The sequence below is a fragment of the Melospiza georgiana genome, chromosome 6 (assembly GCF_028018845.1).
Source record: "Melospiza georgiana isolate bMelGeo1 chromosome 6, bMelGeo1.pri, whole genome shotgun sequence".
NCBI lineage: Eukaryota > Metazoa > Chordata > Aves > Passeriformes > Passerellidae > Melospiza > Melospiza georgiana.
Genome location: NC_080435.1, coordinates 25,986,933 through 26,004,385, shown reverse-complemented (window position 1 = coordinate 26,004,385; position 17,453 = coordinate 25,986,933). Strand labels below are relative to the sequence as shown.

General features: G+C 45.5%; 2 protein-coding genes across 17 annotated transcripts in view; one reads left to right on the top strand and one right to left on the bottom strand.

Annotated features, from left to right (window-relative positions):
• The window catches only part of BMAL1 (basic helix-loop-helix ARNT like 1), a 50,815-nt gene extending 40,895 nt beyond the window's left edge, over positions 1–9,920 (top strand). For all 8 annotated transcript variants that reach the window (XM_058027168.1, XM_058027171.1, XM_058027170.1 and 5 more), the window contains 7 exons: positions 3,389–3,495; positions 3,837–3,987; positions 4,558–4,646; positions 5,437–5,545; positions 7,202–7,295; positions 8,320–8,422; positions 9,233–9,920. In XM_058027168.1, the coding sequence (XP_057883151.1) occupies positions 3,389–3,495; positions 3,837–3,987; positions 4,558–4,646; positions 5,437–5,545; positions 7,202–7,295; positions 8,320–8,422; positions 9,233–9,393 (814 nt within the window). In that variant the 3' untranslated portion in view covers positions 9,394–9,920. The remainder of the gene's footprint in view (positions 1–3,388; positions 3,496–3,836; positions 3,988–4,557; positions 4,647–5,436; positions 5,546–7,201; positions 7,296–8,319; positions 8,423–9,232) is intronic.
• A 277-nt stretch (positions 9,921–10,197) lies between these two features.
• BTBD10 (BTB domain containing 10) overlaps positions 10,198–17,453 on the bottom strand; it is a 28,789-nt gene continuing 21,533 nt past the window's right edge. For all 9 annotated transcript variants that reach the window (XM_058027178.1, XM_058027176.1, XM_058027173.1 and 6 more), the window contains 6 exons: positions 16,685–16,970; positions 14,972–15,074; positions 14,135–14,255; positions 12,974–13,171; positions 12,279–12,389; positions 10,198–11,246 (listed from right to left, as the gene is read on the bottom strand). In XM_058027178.1, coding sequence (XP_057883161.1) covers positions 10,936–11,246; positions 12,279–12,389; positions 12,974–13,171; positions 14,135–14,255; positions 14,972–15,074; positions 16,685–16,970 — 1,130 coding nt within the window. In that variant the 3' untranslated portion in view covers positions 10,198–10,935. The remainder of the gene's footprint in view (positions 11,247–12,278; positions 12,390–12,973; positions 13,172–14,134; positions 14,256–14,971; positions 15,075–16,684; positions 16,971–17,453) is intronic.

The following is a 17,453-nucleotide window of genomic DNA, read 5'->3' as shown; positions in this document are numbered from 1 at the left end:
GTTCATCTTACTTTCTCAAGCTGCTTTTCTCTGTTTTGTTAAGGCCTGAGATAAGCATGTTTCCTTTATATATATTCCAAAGCTATAGTTTCAAGGATACAAGCAATATTCTAAAATTATACTTCAAGAGGTTATTATTGCAGAAATCTCTAAGGCTTAACTACAAGCAAAGAGCAACATCCTTAACACTTTAATTCAAATGCTCCTAAATCAACCAAGGTTAATTGTGAACAATGGATAGGTTCAAAGGCCTTCTTCCATGCTTTACTTTCCTCAGTTATTATTAGAATTTGTCTTTATAACTGTCCCATGGTTGATTTCCACACATATCACAATCCCAAATACACACATTGCCTGTATGTAGCTGACACGAAACACAGCTTTGTATTTCACATAAATGCCATTGGGAAGAGGAATTACTGCCCTTTTGAGCTTTTTTACTGAGTTGGCTTTTGAGATGGAGCTCAGAGCTGTTACTATGCATTAATTCAGCATGGCTGATGAAATTTTTTTAAAAAACCCTTAAACCTCAAAAAATGTGCCAGAATAAGGCCAGGATCTTTTCTGCCAATTCATTAGGGGAGTATGTATTATGTATGTGTGTAATCTTCAGAAGAAAATGTTTTGAAACTGGACCCTAATTGCTCCCTCTGTTACATGAAACCTCTTGCAAACAGCAGGCAGTTGAGAGGCTGCAGAGCTGGGTTAGGCTTTGCTAGCATGTACACTTACATAACTGTCTACTAGGACACATTCTGCTGGATTAATGCTTCTCTCTGGGACCCTTTGTGTTTGTAGAAAGGAAAGCTTTTCATAAGGGTTATCTCCAGGAAATGGTTGTGCCCGTGTGGTATCTGCTTTCAAACATCAATTTATTGTCTAAAAGGGTAATTCTTTCCTTTTCCAAAAGAAAGGGATTGAATTTTCTTCAGTAGCAGGTACATATGACCTGAATCTTCCTTGAAAATCACTGGATGGTGGAGGGAAAAGTAGGAGGTTGAAGGATGTTGATGGAGAGGTTGTGCTGGGCTGGTTGGAGAGGGCTTGCTTGGTTCCCTTCCTGGTCAAGAGGGATTGAGACTGCCCACATGAGGCTGCTCCAGTTTCCCTGTGGCTTTGGCTCAGCTGCCTGAGACACAGAAAAGCCCAAACTCCAAACTCTGACAAGATCTGCCTGCTGGAACTGGGTTCAGGGCAGACCCAGGTGATCTTTAGTGCCCTTGGAGAGGAAGCAGGGGATAGTCATGGGAGGGATTCAAGTGCAGAGAATATTTATTTTTTATATTTCTTACCTGTTTAGGAGTGGTTGGGTTTGTGGGTTTTGGTTAGGTTGGGTGGTTTGGGTTTTTTTTTATTTGATAGAAAGCTTATGAAAATACCAACTCCTGAATGCTCAGAGCTGGTGCTCACTCTGGGAGCTGTGGGAGCATTCAGAGCTTTCTGTTGCTCAGAAAATGCCATTCTATCTTGTTTATAGACCAGTTTTATTTTCAAAAGATCAGGCTTATTCCCCTGATGTGTAGTTTGAAGGCATTTTTAAAATAATGAGACTCAGAAAATATTGATCCATTGGATTTAAGCACATATGCTTTTATTGAATTGCTTTCCAGCTGTTGTTTACAGTCCTTGGGATGTCTGTGCTACTTCAAAGAACTCTTTGAAAGGGAATTTATGTAGATGAAAGCCTCAGGTGTAGGCCTGAAGCTGACATCCAATGATCCTTGCTTTTCCTGGAGAATATTTAGGCACCTGTAAAAGTTGAAAACAATTTCTTTCCAAGTCAGGTTGTTTTGTTCATATAGACTTGCACTGTTCATTTATTATCTGCCCAAGGAACTCAGGAAAGAAACACTTCCTAAACTCCCTGTGACCTTTTGTGTCTTCATGGATTTGATGGTCCCTGGGGAAGCCCAGCAATGGATTGGGTTCCAATTAGCTGGGCTGCCTCAGCTGCTTCACAATTCTCTGTTCAATGGCAGCTACACTGAGCAGAGTTTCTTATTCAGGACTTCTGATTGGTCTGCAGGCTGAATTGGAGAGTAAAATTAAGTTTATTACCTATGCAGATGTCATCAGATACAGCTTCAGGATTCAGAGCTGCCTTGTTAAGTGGGAGAAGCGAGCTGAGGAGAAAAGTAAATACAGGCTGAAATTCCAGAAGGACACAAACAATTTCCTTCCTTGCATAACAGAGCATGGTCAGATATTGAATGCACCCAGTCTGTTGGTGGCTGTAATTTGGTGCAGATTCTCCTTTCCACAGCCCCTGCTGTGAAAGGAAAAGGCTTGACAGATTCCCCCTCTGTGTGGGGTGTCCCACCACAGCAGTGCTGTGAAAGCCTTGGTTACTAAAGTTCTTGGAAATACACTGGAATGAGCTTGACTGGGTTCCCAGCTCTTCCATGTTAAAGATAGGCTTGGTTTTGCTGCTTTGTGGTTCTCTTCGAGATTGCTTTGATGAGTTTCCTTGGAGTTCTAAGTGGCCTGGCACAAGGCTCACCCTGCAGAAGTCACTTTGAATTCCTGTTTCCTTCTCCAAGGCTGAGGGCATTGATCTCCCTGTCAAGGAGGGCTTGAGGTGTCCTCAACCTGTCCTGAAATCTCTTGTGTTTGGGAATGTACAAAAATGCCCCACATTGAAATATATGGATTTGGTGCTTCAGCTTCTTTCCCCTCTGTTCTTATTCATAATTGTTAATATGTACTAATTTCTGCATTTTATATTGCTTAATTTGGGCTTTTTCGAGATTGCAGACAAGATGTTAATCTACATGGGTTTGTTCCTTTTTGCACTTCATGTTTAATTTGAATTGGAATGGTTTGGAATTGTGGCACTTATTTCAGCTTCTGCAAGGAACCTTCACTTCTCCCTCAGTAATTTTCTCCGAAGAAACGCAGATTTTTTTTTCCTAAGAAAATTCTTCTAGAGAATTCTTCTAAGAATTTTTCTCTAAGAAATTTACAAAATCCAAGTCAAGTTTGGTGTGGTGTTGTTCTGTGCCACCCTTGAGTTCTCCACACCTTTGAGGAGCTCTTTGTGCACAAAGCTTTGTGTTATCTCGTGGCTGCTGCAAGGCAGCTTTTTTCAGGCTTAAATTCCCAAAATTACAGCAAATCTTCAAAGCTATTTAGAAAGCCTTACATCCCCTCCGGTGATGGTAGGTCAAATGTAATACCTCAGGGCTCTGGGTGTTAGGTACTTTTTTAATTACCTGAGAATTAAAAATAGTGTTCTTAAGGAATTTTTTTTACCTTCTAAGCCGAAAATTCCTTTCCACATTACTTGAGCCTTTCCCACCCTCAATGTGAGCTTTAGGAATCTCTGACTAATGCTTCAAATTGAAAAGATTTCTTATGTTTTTTTTCTTCCTCTCCCTCCCTTCCCCAGGGCAACAGCCATCCTGGCATACTTACCCCAGGAGCTTCTAGGTACTTCGTGTTATGAATATTTCCATCAAGATGATATAGCACATCTTGCAGAATGTCACAGACAAGGTATGGCTCTTAATAATTCAGGAAAGATGTTTGCTTCAAAATATTGGCACCAGTTGTTGTGTGTTAAGGAAACCAAACACTTGAGAAGATTTGGGTATTGCTGTTTGCAAGTGCTTTAGTCAGGAGCAATGTGCTGTATGTGCCAAGCACTGTGATTGCCTCAGACTGGCATGGATTTGTTGGGAATATTTGAGGTTCAGGATGGGTGAGGGGGGTGAGGCAGGAATAGCATTTTTCCTGAGGGATGTGGGGAGGAATTAACTGGGTTTTCCCTGAGAAGGGCTCTGTTTATGTTGTGGTGCCTGCTTGATGCTAATGACTTGCTTTCTGCCTGTCTTCAGTTTTGCAGACAAGAGAAAAAATTACAACTAACTGCTACAAGTTTAAAATAAAAGATGGCTCTTTTATTACGTTGCGGAGTCGCTGGTTCAGTTTCATGAACCCTTGGACCAAAGAAGTAGAATACATTGTCTCCACAAACACAGTGGTTTCGTAAGTGCTTTTCCCCCAGCAGGTGCCTGGGAGTGCCCATTGCTTTGCCCTTTTCTCATGTGAGGTTTGACCTAAATCTGTGCACACCTTCTGTATGGCAATAGCTGTCTTCTCCAGACAACACCACAGGGAGTTAAAACAATCCCAGGTTTAGTTTAAAAATTGCAGTAATTTAATTTCTGGTCATTAAAGCTGCAGAAAATAGAAATATGTTCTTTCTTTGGGAAAAGCTGGGATTTGGTCTTTGTAGGAACTTAAGGGCGTGCATTTCTTTGCTTTGGCAGGTATTTCCCCCCCCTTTTCCTTTCTCTTGGGGTGACTTCTCAGCAGAATAATTCCTGCAGAGGAGTTCTGTGCTGAGAGAGGCTGTTGGGGTCTGGCACTGCACACGTGGAGGTGGAGCAGGGAGGTTGATCCCTTATGTTTCTCCATCCCTGGTGTCAGTCTCAGAGGTGACACTGCTGAAGCCCTGAAGCATTCCATGCTGAAACCCTGGGCTGTAATCCTGGGAGGGTTTTGTGCCTCTGCAGGGTTTCCCGTGCCTGATTTTGTCATGCTTGCCCTCCGCAGCACCGCGGGCCTGGAGAGCGGGGACGCGGCGTTCCCGCAGCTGGCGGCGTCCCCACACAGCGTGGACAGCGTGCTCCAGGCTGGAGAAGGTAACTCAGCCCCAGCCAGCCCTGCCTCTCCTGCCTGGGCAGCAGCTCAGCCTCCTGCACGCGTCTCCTGCCCTTCTGCTCTGAGATTTGCTCATGTCCTGAGGAAAATGGGGTTTAGCTTTGGGTCTGAGCCGTGCCTGCTGAGGGTGGCTGTTGGTAAATCTGCATTATCCATTCTGGGCGAGCAATGCTGAGGCCTTTCCTGCCCTCTCAGTGGGGGCTTTGCTCTGCTTGGAGTGTATCAGGCTCTTTGCAGGTGGAGGTGTTCTTTCCAGCCTCCCAAGTGCTGTGCAAGTGTGAAATCACATTACAGAACAGCTCCTAACTGCTCACACCTCCCTTTTCCCTTCACTTTTACATTCCTGCAGTTACCTGCAGTCATCAGCTCCCTTGGGTTTATCTCCTATTGAGTGGAGTATGCCCTGGCAAGTTCTTCACAGAAAGCAGAGAACAATGTTTGGAGCAGGGCCTGTTTGGGCACAGGGTCTGACGAGGCCATGCTGTACCAGCTCTGGGTGAGAGGTAGCACCAGATGCTCAATTCTGAAAGGGAACAGCCAGATTCTGAAAGAGTTGAGGTCTGTCCTGTCCCTGCTGGCACAGAGGGACACCTGAGACCCAGCACAGCTCAGTGCAAGCCATTTCATGCATTTGGAGGCACTCAGCAGTTGGTGGAACTGTCAATAAATCCTGTTCAGAAGGTCCTGCAGCCACTCAAAGCCTAAGCACAGCTGCCCTGTGGAGAAAATTTGCAAGCTTTTCTCTGACCTTAACATTTCTGCTCATTTCAGGTGGCCCCAAAAGGACCCATCCTACTGTGCCTGGAATTCCAGGTGGAACAAGAGCTGGGGCAGGTAAAATAGGGAGGATGATTGCTGAAGAAATCATGGAGATTCACAGGTGAGAGAAAATGGTGTGGGGTTGAATTGTTTTATTCCTGTTCTTTAGGAGAAGTTAGACTTCCCTAATTTCCTCTGAAAGAACAATTGATTCAAGGTGAATAAGGAATGATCCAACCTTACTGAGACACTACAAATTCCTGTTCAGCCTCCCTGAGGCAGTCAGCCCACAGGGAAAGCATGAAGAGTTACAGCCTTCAGCTCCCTGCTGCAAGAGACTGATTTCTGATTTCACTACTGACATTTCTTTGCAGTGGTGGTGATGATGGCCTGTTCACCAGAAACAGGAGATAAAAAGAGCTACCTAGAAACAAATCCATTCCAGACTGCTCTTTTCCCAGTGACTTGGGGCTGTGAGTGGCACAACCTCCAAATGCCAAAGCTGTTGACTGTGTGCCAGAACAGCAGTGTTTGTTTTGTGCAGTCCATTTGCTCAGATGCTTTTGGGGCTGTCATATGTGCATGATGAGCTTTGCAGTTCCCCTGCAGCCCTTGGGGCAAGGACACAGTGCTGGGGCCCTCCCATGGCTGTCAGCCAAGCCCAGGGTCACTGAGGGGCTGTGGGGATCCACAGCTGCTTGTGGTGTTCTCACCTGTGTGAGCAGCTGCTTTCAGGGGGTACCACTTCATTTCTGTTGGCTAAAACTCCCTGTTCCTCACTGATTTCCTCTTGGGAACTGTTTCCCTTCCTATAAAAGGGGTCTCACCCAGCAGGTGTTCAGTGGTAGCAATGTAAGCAGGCTGAGCTGCAGTCCAGGCACACATTCAGTCTGTTTCCCATAGTTTTGTTCTTGCTGCAGGCAGAACTCCCTCTGTGCTCACCTCAGGCAGCTGCAGACCTATCCCTAAGGCTGCATTCCTCTCTGTAGGAATAGGAAAAGAAGGAAAACATGGCTGAATCATTACTTTGAAGCTTAACCATCCCTTTTAGTAGCTGTAAAACATTTAATTAGCCCAAGTGAGTGTAGTAGTGCAGTTACCACCCATGTTTGCATTTCAGCTCGGACCCTGGGTTAGTTCCAGTCCTTTTTCAGCAGCTGTTACTATTTTCCAAAGCTGCCTTCTGTTCAGCTTTCCCAGGGGAACTCTGCCAAGGAGAAGAATCCCATTTCCATCACTTTTCTCTGTAACTGCCCCTCCTCCCTTTAGTCTGGAGATTTGTTGGTGCTGCAATCAATACATTATTCATTATTAATGATGTTTGATCAGGCTATGGAAAATGGGAGTGAACAATGTGGCTTTGAGCAGTTACAAACAATCCAGTGTCCAATGGGCTTCTAGAGCAGGAGCTCACTGGAGGAGTCTGGGTTACTGTGACTGAGGCAGCTGGAACTCTTAGCTGATGGAAACTGAAGTAAAATACTCAAAGATGAGGCTTTCCTTAGCAGCCAGGACCTTTTCCTTCTGACTCTGTGAAAAAACAGGCAGGAGGTAAAGCTTGCAGATCAGGCAGGCTGGATTTACACAGGACCGTTGGTCTGGCTGCAAATAACAGCATTGCTGCTCCTGCTGGCGTGAGGAACTCAAAAAAAGGGAGATGACAAAAATGAAACTCAAGCTTTTAGCACCTTATAGCACCTGATACTGAAGTCAGTATTTAAAACCCCAAGTCTCTGAGTAGCTTGTAATTGCATGCCCTGTTTTATGGATGTTTTAGGATAAGAGGATCATCCCCTTCCAGCTGTGGCTCAAGTCCCCTGAACATCACCAGCACACCCCCGCCCGACACGTCCTCGCCAGGAGGGAAGAAGGTAAGAGTGAGGAGGGAAGGAGGTAAGAGTGAGGAAGGAAGGAGGTAAGAACCAGCAGGGAGCTGTGCTCAGGGAGCAGCTCCTGCTGCTGGGCTGCAAAGGGGCCCAGCCACAGACTGAGGGGTCCCAGCCCCTGTTCCGAGCCAGCCAGCAGCACATCCCAAACTCCAGCAGTGTTTGACGCTCACCTGCCCCTCAGGTTGGTTGTAAGGAACAGCTCTGCTCATCTGCAGCCTCCAGAAACTCTCTGACACCCCGTGCTGGTGAAGGCTGGCAGTGCTGGCCCTGCCAGCACTGAGCACAAGCCAGCACAGCTCAGTGCTTGCTTGGGCACTCAGGTTATTTTTAAGTCAACACCATACACCTGCCTTGCTCTGAGATTGCTGGAAGCAGCCAGGACAAGAGTTCAGGTGAGGTGGCTCAGTGCTGGTAATGGCACCTGAGTGCTACTCAAGCAATCTCTAAATGCTTATGGAAGTTTTATCCAAAGCATATCCAGATCCTTATGCTCCACTTCAGACTTACTTAACCTTTTTTCTCAGAAATGATGACTTGCCTGTAAGAATTGCTTGTACTGGAACAGACAGTAAATATTTCTGTCTATTCCCAGCTCTCTTTGTTCTTGAAGTAAAACTCCAGGTTGGAACAGTGTTACAATTCTGGTAATAGTTATTCTTTCTTCTTGTGCCCTACAGTATTCAACATGCCCACAGAACAGGGGCTGCTGGCATGGCATAAAGGAAAATGCAGGTGGAGGGTTGGGTGTTCTCAGCACCCCCTTGATATTTCTCCTTGTTTAGAAGATTGTTTGTTTTAAACCACAGGGTTATTTTGGGAAGTCCATCTACCCTATATTAAAAATTCCAGTATAGGACAACTTGATTTGGTTAGCTGCATATAGCTTGTAATACTTGTATATTTTGGATTCTGTTGTTTGAATTTTTTTAAAAATCACTTTAAATGACTGTTTAAGACTTAATGCTCCATTTCATGCTTCTTTAGAGCTTGTGTTTTGTCTTTCAAGATCTTGAATGGTGGCACTCCAGACATTTCTTCAGCTGGGCTGCTGTCTGGGCAAATCCAGGATAATTCTGGGTACCCATATTCCGACAACTCTTCTATCCTGGGTAAGTGGAGTCACACATGAGCACCCTCAGTGCCAGCTGAACACACTTGCACACTGGTTGCCTTTAGCAGTAACTTGCTTTTACCAGCTGAGGCACAAAGCCCACAGCCGAGCACTCTGTGCCCCAGGAGGCTCCTGGCAGCCTGTTCTGTAAAGTTCCTTCATACTGGAATGTCCTTGGGCAGCGCTGGGAAGCCTCTTTCCCTGAGTCAGTGGGAAGTATTTCAGATGCTGCTGCAATGCTGTGTGTGCCCTCTGGCACTCAGGCTGTCCCTGAGCCGTGGTGGCCCTGGCTGGGGAGTGACCCAGCTACCAGGGGTGTCCCCAAGGCCCTGGCTGTGCCCCAGAGCAGCAGTGCAGGGAGCAGAGCAGGCCCAAGGCCCTGGCTGTGCCCCAGAGCAGCAGTGCAGGCAGGGGAGCAGCCCCAGGGCCCCGGCTGTGCCCTAGGGGAGCAGTGAGCAGTGCAGGCAGGGGAGCAGCCCCAGGGCCCGGGCTGTGCCCACAAGCAGCAGTGCAGGCAGGGGAGCAGCCCCAGGGCCCCGGCTGTGCCCTAGGGGAGCAGTGCAGGCAGGGGAGCAGCCCCAAGGCCCCGGCTGTGCCCTAGGGGAGCAGTGCAGGGAGCAGAGCAGGCCCAAGGCCCGGGCTGTGCCCTAGGGGAGCAGTGCAGGCAGGGGAGCAGCCCCAGGGCCCCGGCTGTGCCCTAGGGGAGCAGTGCAGGGAGCAGAGCAGGCCCAAGGCCCGGGCTGTGCCCAGAGCAGCAGTGCAGGCAGGGGAGCAGCCTCTGAGGTGCTGCCATGCTGTGTCCCTGCAGGGGAGAACTCCCACATCGGCATGGACATGATCGACACGGAGCAGGGCTCCAGCAGCCCCAGCAATGACGAGGCAGCCATGGCAGTCATCATGAGCCTGCTGGAGGCCGACGCGGGGCTCGGCGGCCCCGTGGACTTCAGCGACCTGCCCTGGCCCCTGTGAGGAGCCAGCAGCCAACAGCCAAGTGCATTTACTGCTGGGGCTCTGCGGAACCCGTGGGACTGAGAGGCTTTTATGTGGGAACTTCATAAAAGCTGCGTCAGAACGCAACTCATCCTACCATGTGTAACTTCAGACAAAGTGGAATAACCTGCTACAGTGTTCTGTGTTGATTTGGTTAGCTGTGTATAGCTTGCAATACTTGTATATTTTGGATTCTGTTGTTTGAAATTTTTTTTAAATCACTGTGCGACTCACTGGCATCAGTGGTAGCTTTTATATGCAAATGACCATTTCAGATGTATGGTGTGTTTTTACACTGCAAAACAGTCCCCATGTGGATATTTCTTATACTAATTGTACCATAAAGCTGTTTATTCTTTCTTGTAAGAATCCTTTACTATAAATATTGTTAAAGTGTAATGTATTAGACAGTTAAATATTTTTAAAATAAATGTTTCCCTTGTTCTAAGATGGAGCATTTACTTTGATAAATAAATTTGATAAAACCCTGTTGAAGGTGCATGCTAGAAGCACTTGGTATTTATCATTTCTTTAGCCTTGGGAGAAAAGGGAGGAAAGCCAGTGCCTTACCTACACTTACATGCCTTGGTCATTACAATATTCCCAGAGAAGCTATTGTTACTCCTAGTTCCATGTTGATCCTGAGAAAAGCACAACAGGCAGCTGTGTTGAAATGGGCTGATTATCTTCAAGAAACACTTGTTTTTCACTTAAACATCCTTCCCCCGAGGAAAGAAAAGCAACTACTTGCAAAATTCATAATTCACAGATAATTCAAGCCCATTAAAATAATGGAAACTTTATTTGCATGAAAAACTTGTTTACAATCATTCATAAATGAAGAATGAACCATTTGCATTTTCCTATTTCATGACACTTATGAAAAAATGTATTAAATAAATATTTGTGAACAGCTTAAGGTAAGGCAAAATTTAAGATAAAGCCCCTGTCCGTTGTTCACAATTTTTGAACATGGCTCACGCTGCAAACAAGTGAAAAAATTCACTAAAGAACTTGAACAAGATGTTACATGGGTCATTGAATCACGTCCTCAATCCAAAAACCCAAGAGTAAGTAGTTTTGTGCTCAACCATATACAATAACTTCAAAAGGGTCAATCTATTCTGAGCAAAACTATGTACAGTTAATACCTTTGATAGAAGCACTTTGTTAGTATTGTGCAATACATTTATAAAAAATGGCTTCAAATTCCACTTCTCAACCATTTGTAAAGTGCTACTATCAATTCCCACTCTGCCTCCTAAGGCCGTGCCACGGCGGGGCCGCGGAGCGGGGCCAGGCCAGCTCAGGGTCACCAACGTCACAAACCCACGGTAAACACAGACACGAACGTCACCGCCCCAGCGCCGGCCGCGCTGCTCCCGAGCCGCCGGGCATCCCCGGGGCCGTGCCAGGGCCCTGCTGCAGTACCCTACACACGGGACACAATGGAAAGCTGGCGTTGCGGTGCGGGATGGGCTGGGTGCAGTCACTGTGCAGCATGCGTGCGGGGCGGCGCGCTCACAGCGGCGGGTTCGGGCCCTCGGGCTCGGGCTCGCTGCTGCTGGGCGCCGGGTGCATGGGCAGGATGTCCAGCTCGTCCACCTGCGGCGTGGGGTGCATCACCACCAGCTGGTCCTGCGGGATGTCCGCTGCTGCCGCCGCCAGGTTGGTGATAGATTTGCTCTTCACGCACTGGAAGTCAACGTGCCGGCTCTTGCCCTCCTCCTTCTCCCAGGACATGCGGATGAACGGCCTCTGCACGTAGTTGTAGATCACCTCCGGCCGCCCGCCCGGCCGCTTCTTCACCTTCTCCTTGTACGTGGGGTAACCTGGCAAAGGCAGGGGCACAGCAACGTCAGCCCTGGCTGCACAGCACAGCAACATCAGGCCTGGCTGTACAGAGCACAGCAACATCAGCACAGCCCTACAGAGCACAGCAACGTCAGCCCTGGCTGTACAGAGCACAGCAACATCAGGCCTGGCTGTACAGAGCACAGCAACGTCAGCCCTGGCTGTACAGAGCACAGCAACATCAGGCCTGACTGTACAGAGCACAGCCCCTCAGCCCTGACTGTACAGAGCACAGCCCCTACAGAGCACAGCCCCTCAGCCCAGACTGTACAGAGCTCAGCCCTACAGAGCACAGCCCCTACAGAGCACAGCCCCTCAGCCCTGCTGGGGCACAGCAGCCACTGGCACTGCCAGTGCAGATGGCTGTGCTGTGTTCGAGTCACCTCTCCCTGTGCCCCAACAACAATGTCCATTTTGCACATTACTGCAGGGCACCAGCATCACAGCTTGGTGCCACAGCTGTTCCTTGTCAAACCAAGAAATGCCAGCAGAAATAATCTGCTATTAGCCAGCATTACAGGCAGGGCCAGCTCTTGTTTAGCTGAAAGGCTCCCACCTTGTTCAGCTGAAATTAGTTATTTTAGGGCTCACCAGTCAAAAGCATTTGCTTTTTCTTGGCAAATTACAAATGTAACTATGACAACTTGGTGAGTGAATGATAGAAATCCTGCTAATTATAAAGGCTAGATTCTAAAATATCTGACAAAGCACAGAGAAGATTTTGTGTGGAAACTGAAGGACAAAGGGCATGAGATGCAAGTCATGAAGGCAATAGAAGCACCTAAGCTGTCTGCACAGAGCCCTCAGCTCGGACACCACTCTGGAGCCCACAGTCAGGTTTTCCAGCTGGGTACCATTCCCCTCTGGCCATTCTGTCACCCAGCCTCAGCAGGAAAAGCAACACTGAGAGCCCTTGCTTTTCCAGGCACAGAGAAAGCCACAGAACAGAGAAGGGCAGCAGACCCTGAAGGCCAAAGAGGGAGGGAGAGCACAAGCAATGCTTCCCTTACCTTCGATGCCCAGTCGGATCTTCTTGAGCCCCCTTTCCTTCAGAACCGATTTGGCCACGTCTCTGTTTTCAATGTACTTGAAGAATCTGTACAACTTTGTGCTGTAAATAACTAAAATTACATTTTAATGAGAAAAAAAATACCTGTATTCAAATATTAACCTTCTAGCCTTAAAACATAAAAGTTTATCTTTTCCACTGCTTTGCTTTACTCCGGTATTTTTATTTCAGAATAGGGGAAGAAATTCAAGAACTCCAGAGAAAAACAGCTGAAGATACTGGGGAATGGGTTGGGTGCACATCTTGCAGGAAAGTACAGCCCATTTACAGGTGCTTAAACTCATCAATCACACAACTGTAATACTCCAAAAATAGTAACACTTGGTTTTTTCCTCAAAAAAACTTCTAGTTGCTCTTCCACAGTAAACATGACCCCGACCCATTTCCCACCTCAAGCTCTTTCTAAAGAAGTATTTTCTTCCTCCTCACTGGCTAACAATACCTTAATAATAAAAATTAGCTTCTCTTTTTAATTACACTTGAACAGAACAAGCATAATATGCTTCTGTGAAACAAAATATTAAGCAGAATTAGTCAAACTAAGAGGTTTATTTCTGTACAACAACTTTAAATCAGCACATTCACTGCTACCTCTACCATGGCATGGCTTGGTGGGAACAATGGGGATAAACTTACTTTGTGAGTACTCCTCTCCCATTTGGGGGGGATACTCTTCATCCCAGTCAACAACATCATCATCTGTCAGCACAACAATGTGGCACTCCCTCTCCCCACTCTGGGCACTGGCTACCATTAATGGCAGGATCATTTCTTCCAGGTAAAACTCAAATTGCTTGCGAGCACCATCGTTTGATAGTTCATGCATGAGAGCACCTAGAAGAAAATATTAAGCATAGGCACATTTGAGAGCTTGGTAAAGAAATGAAGGCAGCAACAAGAAAGACTAGATCTGTTTATCTTGTAGTATTTCTGCAGACAGGTGTAAGGACACTTAGTCTATGAGCTTATGTAGGTTCAGACCTTGTTTGAATATTTACCAGCCTGTCCTGCAGATATTAACATAGTCTTGGGCACTTTGAGACCTCCTGTGCATTTCACTACTGCTAAATATAGGTAATTGTGCAAGGCTGCTCTTGGTTTTCCAAAAGAAACATCATATAAGCCAGTTGCTGGGAGAGCAGAGCACACAACCCACGTTTCATAAGCAGCAGCTTAAAGCCAAAGCTTCTCAAAGCCCCCAGGGCAGGAGCTGCTAAATCCCTGCAAGGACAGAGAGCTCGGGCATGGGGCAGGGGGGTGGCCCTGCAGGGAAGGCCCTGGGGTGCATTCCCAGCAGGAATGCCACAGGCTGGCCTGGCACTGCACACACAGCAAGCAGAGGCACAGGCTGTGCTCAGGGCTGAGGCAGCTGGAGAGAACAGCACGAGCTGGGAATCCTGGAGCAGCCCCCTCCACAGCAAAGCTGTGCTACTGCCACCAGGGAGACAGCCCCATTCTCCTAAGCAAGGAGCTGGAAAATGATCCTCCCTGTCCTCTGCAAAAAAGGTACCACTCAATGTTACTGTATCTGCACTGCAAATGCAATCATAGAGCTAATATTCCACAGGGTGACCATGGCACAGAATCAGATGCTGAGATATCAGACATTATTTTTCAAAGAACATAAATCCATTGGTTTTAAGGCTTTATTACATAAGAGATAAAAAGGGATGGATTTTATTCATGTACTGCCAGCCATCTTCCTTATCTCAAATAAAGGACATGATTTAGAATTAACACACACACTCTTAAGTCAATTTGTGTAACTCAAATTATTGTAATAAACTCTGTACTTACTCAGATCTCTGCATTTGATAGTACTATACTCAAAGGAGATACAGAGATAGTCACATGCTTCCCTCAGCTCAGGAATAGAAATCCCATCAGGACAGCGTATCACCCCAGTCTTGTAGTAATCCTGCAGGAGGCACCAAGAAAAAGCACAATGCACAACATCCACCAAGAGAAACATTGCATCATTTCATTCATGTTCCTTCTCCACTCAGACAGCCCCCAAAATGTAGGACAGCAACAAATGTTAAACTTTGTGAATCTTTCTGTCCTCAAATTTATCAGTTTTCAGAGCTGCATTCAGAGCAGTGAGTTCTGGTTAAAAATGTTGTTGAAGTGACAACTATTAATACTGATAATTTTGCTGTCTTTTATCTGTACTTCACTGAGCTCTTCCCATTCCAAGGCTGCTGACAAAGCAGTCCAGCAGCTCTGCTTCCTTGTGTGGATATTAAATAAGGGGCCATTTCCAAGTCAGCCTGAAGTTTGTTTGACTCCTGTTAGCTGCCTCACTTCCAGTAGAAGCTCACTTCCAGTATTCTGTTTCACCTAATTTCAGCTCTAGAAGGGCAGAAAATACTTGAATTTGGTGAACTACATGCATAGGAAAAGGTGAACTGTAACTTTTGGTTTCTTCCATGAGTACTTTCTCTCTCCCTGACTGTCACATGTCCATGTCTAAGAAAAGGGGTTTCATAGCAATCATCTTCTCCCCTCTACTAAACAATATAAAGAGCAGTATCTATGCCATCCACAACATCTAGATATGCAAGGTGGGTTAAACCAAGAGGTTTTACTTCTTATCAGTGCTTGTCCTAACAGTATTTGCCCCTAAAAACTCACCAGAATAGCACGAAACACAGTAGAACCAATTCCTTCAGCAACTTCATACTCTCCTTTTTCATTGGGCCGTGTAAAGTTGTGTTCTCTGCCTGATCCAAACATCCTGCTCAAGAATGAAAGTAATCTGGGTTAGAATTGCTCACTATGGTTTTCTTGTTTGTAAATAAGAAAAATAAAATGCAAGAAATTGTGAAGAAACTGCAGGGAAAAGCAGTGCACTCTGTTCAGCTGGGTTATAGTTTCACCTCATGATCTGACGTGCCTTTCCTGACCACTCTACAAGAAATAATATTTAGAAAATCACAGTCTAACAGGATACAGGCTTAAGGCAAACAGTACATTCTTATTATAGCTACTTTTACCTCCCAAGCTGCTCCTGCTTACTGTCCTGCAGACTGGCATTGAGGGAAAGTGGGTTTATAAATACCCTGCGTGTTAGAGCACTATTTCTGTATCTTTATTAACCTACTTTTCAATTAGCAAAAGATAAAATAAGCTTGTTCCTTGAACCAACCCCAAAGGGAGAATAACTCAGCATCACACATGCACAAAAAATCCAGTGCATTAGGCAGCACTTCTTACTCTGAGGCTGGGCATGGAAAAGGAAACTCTTTCATTGCTTCTTTTCAGCTGATACACTTCCAGTCTGTCTGGATATTTATATGGATGCATGTATTGTATAATATACAAGTGCTTTAAATCAATTATTTAATTCTGTTGATTCTTACTCCCATTTATTCCTTTTGACAGTTTAGACAGAGAAGCATTTCTTGCTTCCTCTGTGACTCAGCCAACTTTTCACAAAAGAGGGATCCAAGGTACTATTTATCCCACATTGCAGTGATTTAAACAGAGCAGAAATTGTGTAATCACATTTATTACCTGTAATGTGGCAAAGAGATTTATATACATGTATTTTAAATACGATTATATCCTTGTGTGCTGAGAAATAGCTGTATTTTAATGAAAAAGCCAAATCCAAAGTGACACAGAAAAACCCTTCTTTTCTTTCTTGAAGCAAGATTTTAAGTGGTGCCCTCTGCACTTGGACAAGGCAAAACCAACCAGAATTTGAGCCAGTCAAGTGTTGAATCTTTTCCCACCAAGCAAACATGTTAAATATGTTGCTCACTATAGTTTCTACAGAAAGCATTACACACATATTGCAGACTTGCATTCAAGTGTTGATCATTTTGAGTATTCAGACTCTCTGCTGAGTGGCTCAGGGCTGTTACACTGATTATTTGACATTTCAGAAGATAAATGGGCTGAGCTTGAACATTTTCAGGGTAGGCCCACTAAGCAAAATAAATTCCTTCAAGATTTTCCTCCTTGCTGTTTTGAAAGAGACTGTCTACACTTACTATGCCACCTTGTTTTATGAAGCACCTAGCTTGAAAAATGAGGAAGAGTGAGGCAGACTGAACATAGAAGCAATGCCCAGGAAGACAGAAAGAAATGGGAACATCATGAAATGGTGATTTATTTATCAGCTGTCATCTCTAGGTAATAGACATCTCTTGGCTTTCCTGCCAAAACCAGAGAACTTGCATTCAATTTTTACTTAAAGACATTTGTAAACTGGTAATATTTGACATTAGCAAGATCAGCTGCAGCAATATGAGTCCAACAGCTAACCAAACAGTTTAAATATCCAGCTCTCTATAACAGCTGGGGGCTAAGGAAAAAACCAAAACCAAAAGAGATACAAACCTGCCCAACATTGTGTTAGGTTGTGCAGTGAAGATGGAAGGATCTACAACAAATCTGGTGTTGTCCACGATGAGCGTCACTCGCTCGGAAGTTCTGACGTTCCGGGCTCCCTCTTTGCCATTCTCGTACACAAACACCATTTCCCCAGCAGCCTTGCAGCTGCCATCTGAGCTGGACTGGCTGCTGTTCCTGCTGCTGGTGCCCATGCTGACAACAGAACCATTGGGGGACGTCTTCTGGGGCCGGGGGCTGCTGGGCCGAGATGAGCTGTGATCCTTCTCGCGATCTTCGGTGGAGACGAGGGGAAGGAGAAAAAACAGGAAATGAAATTAGAGATTTAGAGGAGTCCTATGTAGCTTGTGTCCTTCTGGGCACAAAACACACCCATTTCAGAAGTTAAGTACAAATTATTTTGGTTAAATCTATTCTGGTTAAAGAAACCTTCAAAAATAACTAGCCATTTATGAGATTACAAAGTCTGCATCACCTAGACATCAAACCCACCTCACCCTCCCCAAAAGTCTTTACAAAGAAAATTTACTACTCTAGTACTGAAAAAGGAACTCAACATGACACAGAAGCCATTGCATCAACAGTTGGTGCTACAGCTCAAAGAAACAAACCATATTTTGTCACTTGAAAAAATCCCTATTTCCTCTATTTCCAAATACCTAGACTCTACAGAGAAAAGGGGATGTTTTCAGTCAATTATCTATAAAAATTAGATTGTTCTTGTGATTTGAATTAAATAAGAGCATCATGTAGGAAT